This window comes from Antennarius striatus, chromosome 2 (genome assembly GCF_040054535.1).
Source record: "Antennarius striatus isolate MH-2024 chromosome 2, ASM4005453v1, whole genome shotgun sequence".
NCBI classification, from domain to species: domain Eukaryota; kingdom Metazoa; phylum Chordata; class Actinopteri; order Lophiiformes; family Antennariidae; genus Antennarius; species Antennarius striatus.
This window is the reverse complement of record NC_090777.1, coordinates 9,233,568-9,246,541: the sequence shown is the minus strand read 5'-3', so window position 1 is coordinate 9,246,541 and position 12,974 is coordinate 9,233,568. Positions and strand designations below refer to the sequence as shown.

The 12,974-nt window shown below is 42.2% G+C and overlaps 1 protein-coding gene across 1 annotated transcript in view; it reads right to left on the bottom strand.

Annotated features, from left to right (window-relative positions):
* LOC137612711 (copine-9-like) overlaps window positions 1-12,974 on the bottom strand; it is a 116,895-nt gene that overhangs the window by 63,554 nt on the left and 40,367 nt on the right. The window contains exons 10-13 of the mRNA XM_068341381.1: window positions 12,831-12,935; window positions 4,609-4,650; window positions 4,318-4,393; window positions 3,635-3,688 (exon numbers count right to left, since the gene is read on the bottom strand). Coding sequence (XP_068197482.1) covers window positions 3,635-3,688; window positions 4,318-4,393; window positions 4,609-4,650; window positions 12,831-12,935 — 277 coding nt within the window. The remainder of the gene's footprint in view (window positions 1-3,634; window positions 3,689-4,317; window positions 4,394-4,608; window positions 4,651-12,830; window positions 12,936-12,974) is intronic.

The following is a 12,974-nucleotide window of genomic DNA, read 5'->3' as shown; positions in this document are numbered from 1 at the left end:
ACCTGTGGACGCATGAGCTCCAAGACCAGTCGCTCTAGGGTCTTCATTACGTGGGAGGTAAGAGCGACCGGTCGGTGGTCGTTGAGCTCAGTAGGGCGTCCTTTCTTGGGTACAGGGACAATGCAGGAGGTCTTCCACAGTGACGGGACCCTCCCCAGCCGCAGACTGAGGTTGAACAGTTGTTGCAGGGGGTCCCCTAGTTCCGAAGCACAGGCTCGGAGGAGTCTTTGGGAGACCTTATCTGGTCCAGCCGCCTTGCAGGGACGGAGCCTCCTCAGCGTTGTCGTCACCAGGTCTGCAGTGATGATGGTCTCGGTCGTGGTGGGAGCAGGAGGTTGTGGCGAGGTTGGAAGTCCAGTGGTTGAGGTGGGGCCGTTGAGCTTCGCAGTTTTTGGAGTGGGCTCGGGAGAAGTGGCAGGGGTGGAAGGAGAGGAAGCACAGGAGGAGGGAGCATCAGTGGAGCGGTCTGTAGGGCCAGGAGAGGCCTGTAGGCCAGGAGAGGTCTGTAGGCCAGGAGAGGCCTGGGACGAGGAGCCGGGAGTGGTGGGGGAGCTGAACCGATTGAAAAAGCTGTTAAGTTCATTCGCTCGTTCAATATTCCCCTCCACAGTGCTGCGCCCTTTCCCGTGTCCGGTGATGGTTCTCATCCCATTCCAGACCTCCCGCACTTGGTTGCGCCCCAGCTGCTTCTCCAGCTTCCTCCTGTACGCCTCCTTGGCCTCCCTCAGGCAGAGTCTCACTTCCTTCTGGGCCTTCCTCATCTCCTCCTCATTCTTGCTCCTGAACGCCCGCTTCTTCCTGTTCAGGACAGCCTTGACTTCCTTGGTTACCCATGGTTTGTTGTTGGGGTAACACCTGATTGTCCTGACAGGGGCCACGGTGTCCACACAGAAGTTCATGTAGTCTGTAAAACACTGAGCTGCCCCCTCAATGTCTTCCCCATGTGAGCCCACAATAACATCCCAGTCGGTGGTCTGGAAGCAGTCCCTCAGCATCTCCTCTGCTTCCGGGGACCACCTCCTGACCTGTCGTGTTGTTGCTGGCAGCCGTTTCACCAGCGGGATGTAGGTGGGCTGTAGGTACACTAGGTTATGGTCTGATTTACCTAGTGGAGGGAGGGGGGTGGCGGTGTATGCCTCCTTAGCATTAGTGTAGAACAGATCGATGGTTCTGTTCTTCCGTGTGGGACAGTCTACACACTGGACCATTGTGGGGAGAGATGAGTCCAAGGTGACGTGGTTAAAGTCACCGGTGATGATGACGAGCGCCTCCGGGTGCCGGGTCCGAAGAGTAAAGGTGGTCCCACAGATGGTCTCTCGTGCCGTCTCAGGGTCCGCCCGTGGAGGGATGTAGACGACGAGGACAATGACGTGTGAGAATTCACGCACCAGGTAGTAGGGTCTGATGCTAACAGCTGTTAGCTCCAGATCGCGGTTACACAGTGTTGATTTCACCGTCACATGTCCCGGATGGCACCATCTATCGTTGGTGTAGATGATTAATCCACCTCCTTTCTTCTTACCGGCGGTGTTTGTGTCCCGTTCCGCTCGTACGGAGGAGAAGCCGGTTAGTCGGACGTTAACGTCCAGCACGTCGCCAGTTAGCCACGTCTCTGAGAACACCAACAAGCTGGTCTCCCGGTAGCGCTGTTCAGTCCTGCACAGCGCCGTCAGTTCGTCCAACTTGTTGGGTAGAGAGTTCACGTTCCCCATGATGACGGAGGGGACGGAGGGCTTGACTCTCCTCCGGTTAGCGGCTCTAGCCGTTAGTCTAGTCCTTTCAACTCGACCCGCTCGGCATCCGCGATATCTCCGTCGGAGCTCAGCGGGGATGAGATTGCGTGTTGCTGGGTCTCCTTTGACCCTCATGGACATCAACTCCTCCCTGGAGTACACTAGCATATTACTATACATTATCTAATTTTACGTTAGAAAAATACACGCAGAAACATAGAAAAAAACGCAAAATTATGCAAACAAACTCGCTCTGAGCAGAGGAAACTGCAGCCTGCTCGCGCATGCGCAGAAGACGTGTAGCAATATTTTATTCAAGGGATTTCTTTATCACTGAAGTGAGGGCTATGGGTCTATAATCCTTATGCTCCTTGGGATATTGGATTTTTGGTATTGGTTTTATGTGTGAGTCCAAAAGCTGTTGAGTCGATCCACTGGACGTTAAGAAAGTTCTTGAAGACGTTTCTTCTCTCATCCAAGAAACTTCTTCAGTTCAGAGAGTGGCTGATAATGTCCCACCTTATAAAACCTGTGGGGTGTGGTCAGGGCTTTTCACATTCCAATGACCGTCGTTAAACCCGTCTGGTTCTTCAACGATTGTTGGTGGGGGTGTCAAAGGGGGTCGTTGAGATGTGAGTAACACCTTTGTATGCTAATGAGGGTCATTAGCATGAGACCCATCACCTGGGTCAATCCGCTGAGACAATCATTTTTGGGAGTTTTGGAAGGACATGATTATAAATGGGAGAAAGGTGACGTTGCAGACCACCCCCTCTATTTAGAGATGGCTTCTCCACTTTGACGTGGATGGCCTCTTCCAGTCCTCTTTCAAACCATTTATTTTCCCTGTCCAAGATCTGAACATCTGTGTCCTGAAATGAGTGTCCCTCTTCCTTGAGGTGAAGCCATCTCTAAAATAGTGCATACGACAGAAGTCGTACTGCCTCTGGCAGTCATGGAGAATTCATAGAACCACAGTTACATACATAATTTACGCTGTGTTCTATAAAGGAAAGGTAATCTAATTCACACTATTCAGAATTATTAGGATGATTTATGTGTTTTCAGTGTATGATGTACCCGGCCAATCTGTTAGGATTCATTGTGCAAGGTTGCCCAACGGGAAGGGGGCCGATGGGGGACTTTTCCTGTTTTAAAACAGCCAACAGGTTTTTCATCCCCCCCAGTGGAATGGTGACAGAGGACCAGAATGTTAGTTTATTCATGTTAAGTTCATACATCAGTATATGGTATGGGTTTTTTTTTCACTTGTCACTAAGTTTGGAGTTTCACACAGTCATACATTTAACCCTACAGCAGCAGAGCCACCAATCCTATTCACATACTGTACATACAGACAGAGGTGCTGATTCACCATACATTATTTTGACGAGTAGTTTATGATAATCTCATAAAGAGGAGAGATTATGGGGCGGCAAAATAATGCATGGCTATGTCACAGTTAGGTCAGTTTTGGCAGTGAAGAACTTGATTGTGTAAAACCGGAAAGACAGGATGAGGTCAAAGTGACATTTGTTGTTGCCAGGAGGTTTTGGGTGTTTGCCTGGAAATTGAATGTTTCCTGTTTTCCCAAAAAACGACACCCACACCCACACATTCACACACTCACATCCATAGGAGATGAGTTCAGTGGCTGTTTCTCGTTGTTTTCTCATCTTATTTTGGTGTGATGTACTGAGAATCAAATTAAAGAATTCCCGTTTTGGCTCTATAACCTTCTTCTGCTCCCTGAGTCTTTATTTCAGTTTTGCTGAGGTATAGCACTCCCATTAGAACAGTAATGGTGTCCATGAGAAACGTATTCATACAATCTAAATATCTAAATATAGCATGCAGTAACACCAAAAAAGAAATGATATCAGGGGTGGAGGTGTACTCACAGTTCCAGAATTAATGTATTTCTTCTTTTTGCCTTTTTTCTTGGGATTTAAAACCTGCCAGTGATAATGGAAATTAAGTTAATGATTGAGAAATGATTAAAACGACTTCATGCTCCAGAATTATGCCGTATAATGAACATGAATAATTCAACAGATTCATGATGATACTGGCAGCGTGTAAATTGAAGTAGATATTATTTTTAACTGTATGCAGAGTAGAGAAGATATACATGTTAAATGCAATGCATGCTATTAGAACTTGGATTATGTGCAGTTGCTGGTGACTTCCTGTGAGTTTCAAACGGAACCATTTCTTTGAGCAAAAATAACCTTTCTAAGTATGTGTGTAATCACTGTCGCCTATTTCTTTTTGGAGGCAATACATTAACCATTGATCTCCCATATAAAAATAATTCATAAATGAAAAAAGAAGAAATGTACTTAATTTGTGTTTGAGTTTATGCACAGTATGTTTCTGACATAATCCCTCTGAAGGGCAATAAAAATCAATGGTTATAGAGACATTCTCAGCCATTTCTATCGTCTAATTTTAGCTTTATTTAGAAAAGAAACTTCTTAGCCTTTGTAGCACTAGCCAGTAGAAGTTAAAATAGTAATATCACCCCAACTGTTACAAAGTGCTTCAAATGATAAGAAAAACACGCTTTCATACCATATCTCACCTCATAGACATTGAACTGGTTCTGCCCCCGAGATAGCTCTCTGTAGCTGGTGGTGAACTCACCGATGAAGTCATGGCTGTAAACAACACCCACACATATAGGTAAGCTTAAACACAAAATATTGTAGTCTGATATAAATGGTCATTGTCTCTTTCTCCATCTTTGTTTACATCTCTGGAACTCTTCAAATTTTACCCAACATAACTTGATGGTTTATTTTCATCTAATGTTCAACAAACATCAGTGTGAGTCACAAGGCTATGGTGGATGGTTATTTACAGAGGGTTTTACCTGCCATCTCGATCCCAGTCATAGACATCTATCTTCACTGTTCTGAAAGAGACACAGAATATCTCATTTTTGACATCTGCTCTTTTGTAACCTCTATGAACATCTTAACCTGAGCTGTTTAATTGAGAGGGTAGGAAAATTTTTCAATCCATCAAATTGGCAATAGAGCAATTACACAGTTACTGAGTCAATAGAGTCATACTAGGAGGATATTGACACAACAGTTCTACATTTGTGTGTGAACTATCAGCTTATCTATATACAGAGTACTTTCCACCAAGTACAGATTTTGAGTTAAAGCCCTTTTGGCAACAGCTTCACACAGAATTAGTGACTATAGTTAGACCAACCATAACCTTTAAATGGATGAACTTTTATTTATTTATTTTATTTTTTTTGCCATTTGCATCCATGAATAAAGAAGCCAGATATATGTTTGTGATACTGAGTATTGTATCACAGAAAACAATCACCAGAAACTGGCTTAAGCCTAGTGCACCTTCTATAGAGAATTGGTACGGTATAATTTATGAAATATACGTAATGGAAAGGATAACCTACATATTGAAGCTTCAAAAGACTACATTTGTAGAATTATGGAGAGAATGGAAAAGATGTATGTCCCAGAAATGCCCTACCTTTGTTTGATGTATGTTTTTTTATTTTCGTTTTTATTTTATATACTGATTATGATCCCCGCAGGGTAATTAGGGCACACTCTAGTTAATTTTTTGATGTTTTTCATGCATATAGTATATGTGTGTACAGACCCTGAACACACTCTACCGCACACTCTACCACTGAGCCACTGCCTATTACTATGCTGTTGTCACTATTTTCTGTGTAACACCCTGTGCTCTGTTTTGTTAGTTTTTTTTTTATGTCTGCTTAGAAATTTGTTTTTAAAAAAACATAGCAAAGAGCCAGAAAAGCTCTACATGTTTATGCAAATACTTTTGATTTTTGTTCCACAAAACATTCTGTAGTCAAAGTGATTAAGACTTAAGTCATTAGCAGTAATATTAATATTTGGAGAAAATTATCATTTGAAATTTAATTTACACAATGTTTGTTAATGACCAGATAATAGAAGCAGTGGTGCATGATCTCAACGTTGGTATCATCACTATTCAGATGGTAAAGCAATTTTTAATCTCAATTTTTGACCAGTGAATGTACTTGGTGTTTATTGTTAAAAATTGACTGTAGAAGTATTGTGCCTAGAAAAATGGGGGTAAAAGTTTAAAGGCGAGATGCATTGAGCATCTCCCACATTGTTTAGGAAAACTACCATTTCCAAATAAAAAAAAAAAAAAAAATGACCGGGGCACTACACACAGCACCACTGCAGATGTAAGAATGAATCAAGTCATAGATGTGTGTGATGGATCGGGACATGAAATGGTACCGATCATAAAGAGAACTGTCTGGATATGACGGGACATCTGAATGTGATACAAAAATATTTAATTCTCTGTGAATTAATGCTGAACTTTCACAAGAGGGATCCTCGTCAAACGGACATGCCATGTTTGCCTATAAAATACCTTTAAAATATGGATTTATTTATAAAATCTTACCTTGGTAAAACTCTCCATCCGACAGAACCAGGAAATGAAGCCGAGTGAACGGCAGTGAAAGGGGGCGGAGTCAGAAGAAACCCTGGGTTTGTGGAATAAAACCTGCCCCCGACCAGGTTGGCTTCAGAGAGTCTTTTACTGTGGTAACAAACCCAGAAGTTCAGTTTACCTCGCTTCATGAAACAGGTCAGGGTTACTCTGACTCTGGGTTAAGTTACCTCCTTTGGGAAACCGAAAACCCTGGTTTTCCCTGATTTCAGGGTTAACTTACCCAGGTTTTCCACTAAATCTGCTTTGTGAAACGGGTGGCAGTGGGTAGCGCTGTCGCCTCACAACACGGTGGGTCTGGGTTTGAGTCCCGTTCTGTGCGGAGTTTGCATGTTCTCCCCATGTTTGCATGGGTTCTCTCCGGGTTCTCTGGCTTCCTCCCACCTCCAAAAGCATGAGCTTCAGGTTGATTGGCCGGTCCCAAATTGCCCGTAGGAGCAAGTGTGTGTGTGCATGGTTGTCTGTCTTTGTGTGTGGCTCCGCAGTGCACTGGTGTCCTGCCCGGAGTGTCCCCCGCCTCACGCCCTATGCCAGCTAAGATAAGCTCTAGCTCCCCGTGACCCACTATGGCGTATGAAGCGGCAGAAAAAAAATAAAAAAATGAATGAAATGGGCCCATTCTCTGCAAACCAGCTGAGCCAACAAAAACAAAGCTGTATGTGTTCAAATTCAGCTTTCAGTCTCATGTCTGGGTCATGTCAACTTCAGTTTTATTATCTTAGATCAAATGCGTCTAGTTTTACATTTAAAGTGAAACCTTGTGTCCATGCTGATTTGTGTTTTTTTTGTTAAAATTACTGTAGTACCAAACAGATGTTTCAAGTTCTAAAGTCGCACAGGAAATTCACAATAAAGGCAAAGAACAATAAAAAAAAAAATCATAATGCAACTCTTTGAAAAATGTTAGTGTAGGATTAATAATCTTAAGAAAAAGCAAATAAAAAAAAAAAAAAAACAGAAGAATGAAGAACAAAAAACACTCCAGCACAACAGGAACCCTGAGTAACGCTAAACTATTGATATATTTATTTTTTTATTTTTTGAAGAATGGGCTTGACAAAAAACTGGATTAGATGTTTGGCCATAGAGTGGCCTCAGAAAAAGAACAAAACACAGAAAAATGTCACACAAAAGTGATTGTGGCTGACCCCTGACCTAAGTCAGCATTCTTATTGGGAGATAAGGTGAAACAGAAACAATCTCAACAGCCCCTTCAATTATATCAAACCTGCAAATTTTAGGTAAAATCTGTGTTTCATCTAGTTATTCTCTCCAAACTGTAATGGGTTCCTTTTCAGCACATGTCCCATCTTTACAGTTTCATTGTAATCTGTTTATGGGTAATTTACAGATATAAATAAAGAAGATCTGTGTTCTACAGTGTCATAGAAAATAGCATTCTTGATCCAAACTTTAACATGGAGCCATTGATTTACAACCAACTGCCCCACCCTCCAACCAAGTAAGATGGACATCCATGATTCAACCTGAGCAGACAAACAGATGCTGGTGAAAACATACCATCCTCTGTTGATGTACAAAAGGCTGTTGAAAGAATGTAATTCCCACTGGAACACATTGATTGCTGTTAAATTACACTAGGACTACAGAAGCATGAATAGTGTATTCAGGCATTGTATGTAGTTCTGTATTCATTTTGACAGCTAATTGCCATCAACATGTTTCCATCAGTCTCTCCTGATTTTGAATATAACAGAGTGATGTGTGAAAGCTGACTCAATCTCAATAACACCAGTGCTGGTCCCAGGAACAATGTGACCGACTGCTGGCATTATTCTGACCGCCCCAGCAACAGGTGATAATCAGACACATAATACACGTCATAAAAATGATGGATGGTTTTCCAAGACTCAGACATTTTTGTTGCTCATGTATCCAGCAGTGGAAATCTAATCATTGGAAATTTAATTTTATTTAATTTAAGCCCTTTGGTAGTCCCTCGAAGGTGAAATTATTTTTGCACTCCTATATGTAATCACTACACACATATGGGTCATACAAAATCATGATTTATGCTACCATCCTAGATACTTTCCATTGGGGATTAGTTGTCCCAATCTCCAACCCCTAAATTTCAATCTCTGAAAATGATACTTAAAAGATGTTTTTTTCATTTTTTCCAATAGTACATTTTAAAATATATGTTTAGTTTTCTTTAAAGATATGTATGCATAATTATAGGTAAAATATTTATATTCACTTTGCATTTTTTAAAATTACAAAACATGCTTCAAAAACTGCTGTCCCGCGCTTCTATTTATTTACTTATGTTACAACCATAACATAAGTTGTTTTACCCTGTGGGTGGAGCCTGGTTTTAGCCACACATCTGAATTTTTGGCCAGGTAAGTTATACAGCATCCCTGTCCCTTATGGCTGCATGGTGAGTCATTATCTCTCATCATTTTTTTAAGTAAATGTGTTCCAATGGCTGAAAAATCAGTGTATTACATTACGTGTCACAACCATACACAAATTATCTACAAGTCAGTACACCTTTAGGGACTCAAATCAAAATATTATGTTTTGTTATGTGTACAACTGTTCGAACATCTGTTTCTAGCCATTTACTTGTTAGTATGTTTGAGTTATGCTAGAAAGTGTCTGAAAATGTCACAACCGTAACAGTTAAAGCCAAAACAAGTTGTAAAGTTAAGGATGTGGCGTAATTGTTACGATAACGACAACATGAAATGTTTCACATATTTAAGGCAATGAGTCTATTTCACAAAGCAGGTTTGGTGGAAAACCTGAGTAAATGAACCGTGAAATCAGCAGGGACACAAGGTTTCACTTTAAGTGTAAAACTAGACGGATTTGCTCTAAGATAATAAAACTGGAGTTTCTGCTAACAAGAGTCAGACACGAGACTCAAAGCTGAATTTGAACACATGCAGCTTTGTTTTTTTTTTGGTTCAGCTAGTTTGCAGAGAATGGGCCTGTTTCACAAAGCAGATTTAGTGGAAAACCTGGGTAAGTTAACCCTGAAATCAGGGAAAACCAGGGTTTTCGGTTTCACAAAGGGATGTAACTTAACCCAGACTTAGAGCAGTAACCCTGACCAGTTTCATGAAGCGAGGTAAACTGAACCACTGGGTTTGTTACCATAGTAACAGACTCTCTGAAGCTAACCAGAGGCCTGTACCATAAAGCTGGATTACGGCTTAGAGAGATAACTTCAGGCTTAACCCTGGCTTTTCGGTACCATAAAGGTAGCTGACTTTCTATCGGGCTACGTTTTTTGCAGTAACCTATGCTGAACACCTAACCTGCTCCGGAGCAGGATAAATTCAGGATAAGAGCTCAGCGGGTATAACAGCCCCACCTAATGACCAATCAGTTCTCTTGGAAAATGGGCTGTCCGTTTTATGAGAACTGGTGGATCTTGGTGCACAGCTTGTGCGAAGAGCGCTCAGGCACGAGATAATATTTAGAGATCGCTGTAATCTGTTGGAATTGCCTGAACTGTACGAAAGGTACAGGTTTTGGGGAGAGGGGTTACATTACATCTGTCAGCTGCTGGAGCCTTACATCAGTAATGTAACGCACCGCAACCACGCGCTGACAGTCCGCAGACAGTGTGCATTGCACTGAGGTTTTTTGCCACAGTTAATATATTTCTTAGTGATTTTCGTAATTATTATGATGTCCTTAAATCCCTCGTTGGATGGGTTACAAGCAAGCCAAAGATAAAATGCCATTAATCAATTATTTGTTTAAGTAAATCATGGATTGATTCATTCAGTCATAGGTACTTTTATGTATTCTGTTGGCGATGCCGAAAACCTCGGGAAGAACACAGTACAGGTAGTCGTCGACTTGAGACCTATGCAACTTACGACCGACCGACTTTACGACCACAATGTCTGGGCAGCGCGGGCATTCCCTCCAGCTACAGTATTCACGCTCTGAGGCTCCCGCGCTCTCTTCAGTCACCACGGCGCACACACGCTGTTCAGTCACACTGAGATCAGCAGCCCAGCCCACTACTGATGGGCTGGGCTGCTTAGGAGGCTGTGACGGAGAAATGTATGAATGGCGTGTGGAAAAACTGTCAAGCGTTACGTGAACGCTTCTGCTGGATTTGAAAGTGACAAAGAACTTGATCAGATTCGAGAGAAAATAGTGAAACTGGCAAAAAACCTCTCCTTGGAGAACTTACGAAAGATCGCGCTGTATGAAGAACTGATCGCGCTGGAAGAAGAAGAGAGAAGAGAAGCACATAAAGAAGAGGAGGAAACAGAAAACATGTTCACCACCAAAGGCTTGTCAGAAGGCTTTTCCCTGTTAAATAAACTCCGTGCACACTTTGAAGAAATGGACATAGAACATAGAAACATTTGCAAGGATTGAACGGATGGCAAACGACGCTTTCCGTCCATATCGTGAAATTTATGAGGAGAAAAAGAAACAAGCAATTCAGACAAAGCTCACAATGATTATGAAAAGATCGTCTCCCACTCCCACCAACCCACACGCTGCCCCAGCTGACGACCCGGACGACCCCCAGCCAAGAACCAGCGCTGCTGGATTGAATTTTTACTTAAGACTCGATTTACGACCAAATCGAATTACGACCGATCTGTCGGGACCAATCGCGGTCGTAAGTCGACGACTACCTGTATGTAGAGCTATTCATAAATTTGCGGGGGCTACATTCACATGCCATAACGGAAAATGTTGTACACACATACATTTATGGAACACACAAATGTTACTGTAGTCAGATATACAACTGCGGTATTAGTGGGGAAGTAATATTATAATGGCACTAACTGTCACGGTTCGGTGTGGCAGTGCTGCTGTGTGGCAGGGAGAGGCCAAGCTGGTGGGTGGAGCCACCGCTCCACACCTGAGACTCATCCACACCGTTCTGATCGTTCACACCTGAACATCGTTGGTGATATTGTGATGAGGCTTTTTAAACCAGGTTTTTGTCACAGCCTGGTGCTGGTTCGTTTTTCTCAAGTTTGATTCCTGTTAGTCTGTCCTAATTTTGTGATTTGTTCTGTCTGGAGATTTTTTTTTGTGTTTGTCATTAAATCATGGATGCTCATATTTATTAATTATTATTGTTTGCTCCTCCGTTGTGAAATATGCGGCTCGGGCTGGTTTGTTGCATGTTTGCGATTGGTCGCATGCAGCAAACTCCGCCCTTTTTATGTGAGCGCGCACAGATCTAGAGTGGACAAGCCTGGATTGAAATAGTGAGTTGATAGCCGGCTTTATGGTACCGAAAATCCGGAGGGCGGATGTCTCGGTAAGTGAAGCCAGATAAGTAAGAGGAAGCTTTATGGTTAATCATGCTTTATGGAACAGGACTCTGGACAGGAGCAGATTTTATTCCTCAAACCCAGGGTTTCTCCTGACTCTGCCCCCTTTCGCCATTTCATTTCCTGGTGCTGTTGGAGGGAGAGTGTAAGGTTTTATAAATAACTTGGTATTGGTATTTTAGAGGTATTTTATAAGCAAACATGGCATGTCCGTTTGACGAGGATCATGTTTTTGAAGGTTCATATTATTATTTAATGTTAAACAATATGGTTGATGGGATACAGTACAACTTTGCAAAAAGAATAATGTGGTCAAAACCAAGCAGTACAGTCACTACTGTAGCAGGGAGTGTTTTATAAATAAAATCAAAACAAAGTCATTAAATTATATAAATATTAGCTAAATGTGGATGTAATGTTATTACTAATTAACGCAGAGATCTTTAAGCTCGCTGTAATTCATTTTACAAAAAAAGATTTCAATTAAATTTGGATGTCTTGGAAAATAAAGTTTGAGATTTGTTTAAAAAAGTATTTCAAGTGATTTTACTGTAAAACCTTTCATTATAAATTTCTAAAAATATTCTTTAGAGGGTGTTTGGACTCACAATTTTAACAAATTACTATAAAAGTTTTAATCGCAGTTTGTTACTGTGTTACGGTAGTGACACATCTCAGGTGCGTGAAAACATTTCAAGAACAGGCAAGGCATTAATGTATGAAATTTGACTGTCTTTTCCAGAATTGTACCATAGACACATGGCACAATTTATGTATAGACAAGGTTTTGGGAAAAAAAAAAACTTTTAAAACTGTGTCTCCAACTCCGAACTTTGCACAAATTCGGTAGAATAAGCAATATACAGTATGTGGTACAGACCCAAATGCACACACACACACACACACACACACACACACACACACACACACACACACACACACACACACACACACACACACACACACACACACACACACACACACACAAGGGGCCTTTAGGGCATGCAAATAATGGTGAGAGGTAGAGAGGCGGGCAGCTTCCTCATGAAGGGTGCCCCAATGAGCAGCTTTTAAAGGGAACGGTGGCTTGCTCGGGGGCACCTTAGCAGTGCTCAGGACGTTAACTGCTGCCTATATACTGCCAGTTTGCCAGTTTTTTGCCCGACATGGGTCTTGAACCAGTCCTCCTCTGGTCCCCAGCCCAAGGGTTAGTGGACTGAGCTACTGCCGGTCGGTATAAGGATATTCCAATGGCAATTCATTGCCTTTCCAATGAGCTTTGCGAAATGTTTTCTCTGACCTGTCATAGTCACCATTGCAGAGAGCCCTGACAGGGATGGTGAAGGGCTGCCATACTGGATTCAGGGTGTTCTTGATCACCTCTGTTTTGTGGCAGATGGTGAACCTGCCAGCAAAATAACAAGGGAAGAAAAACAAAATAACA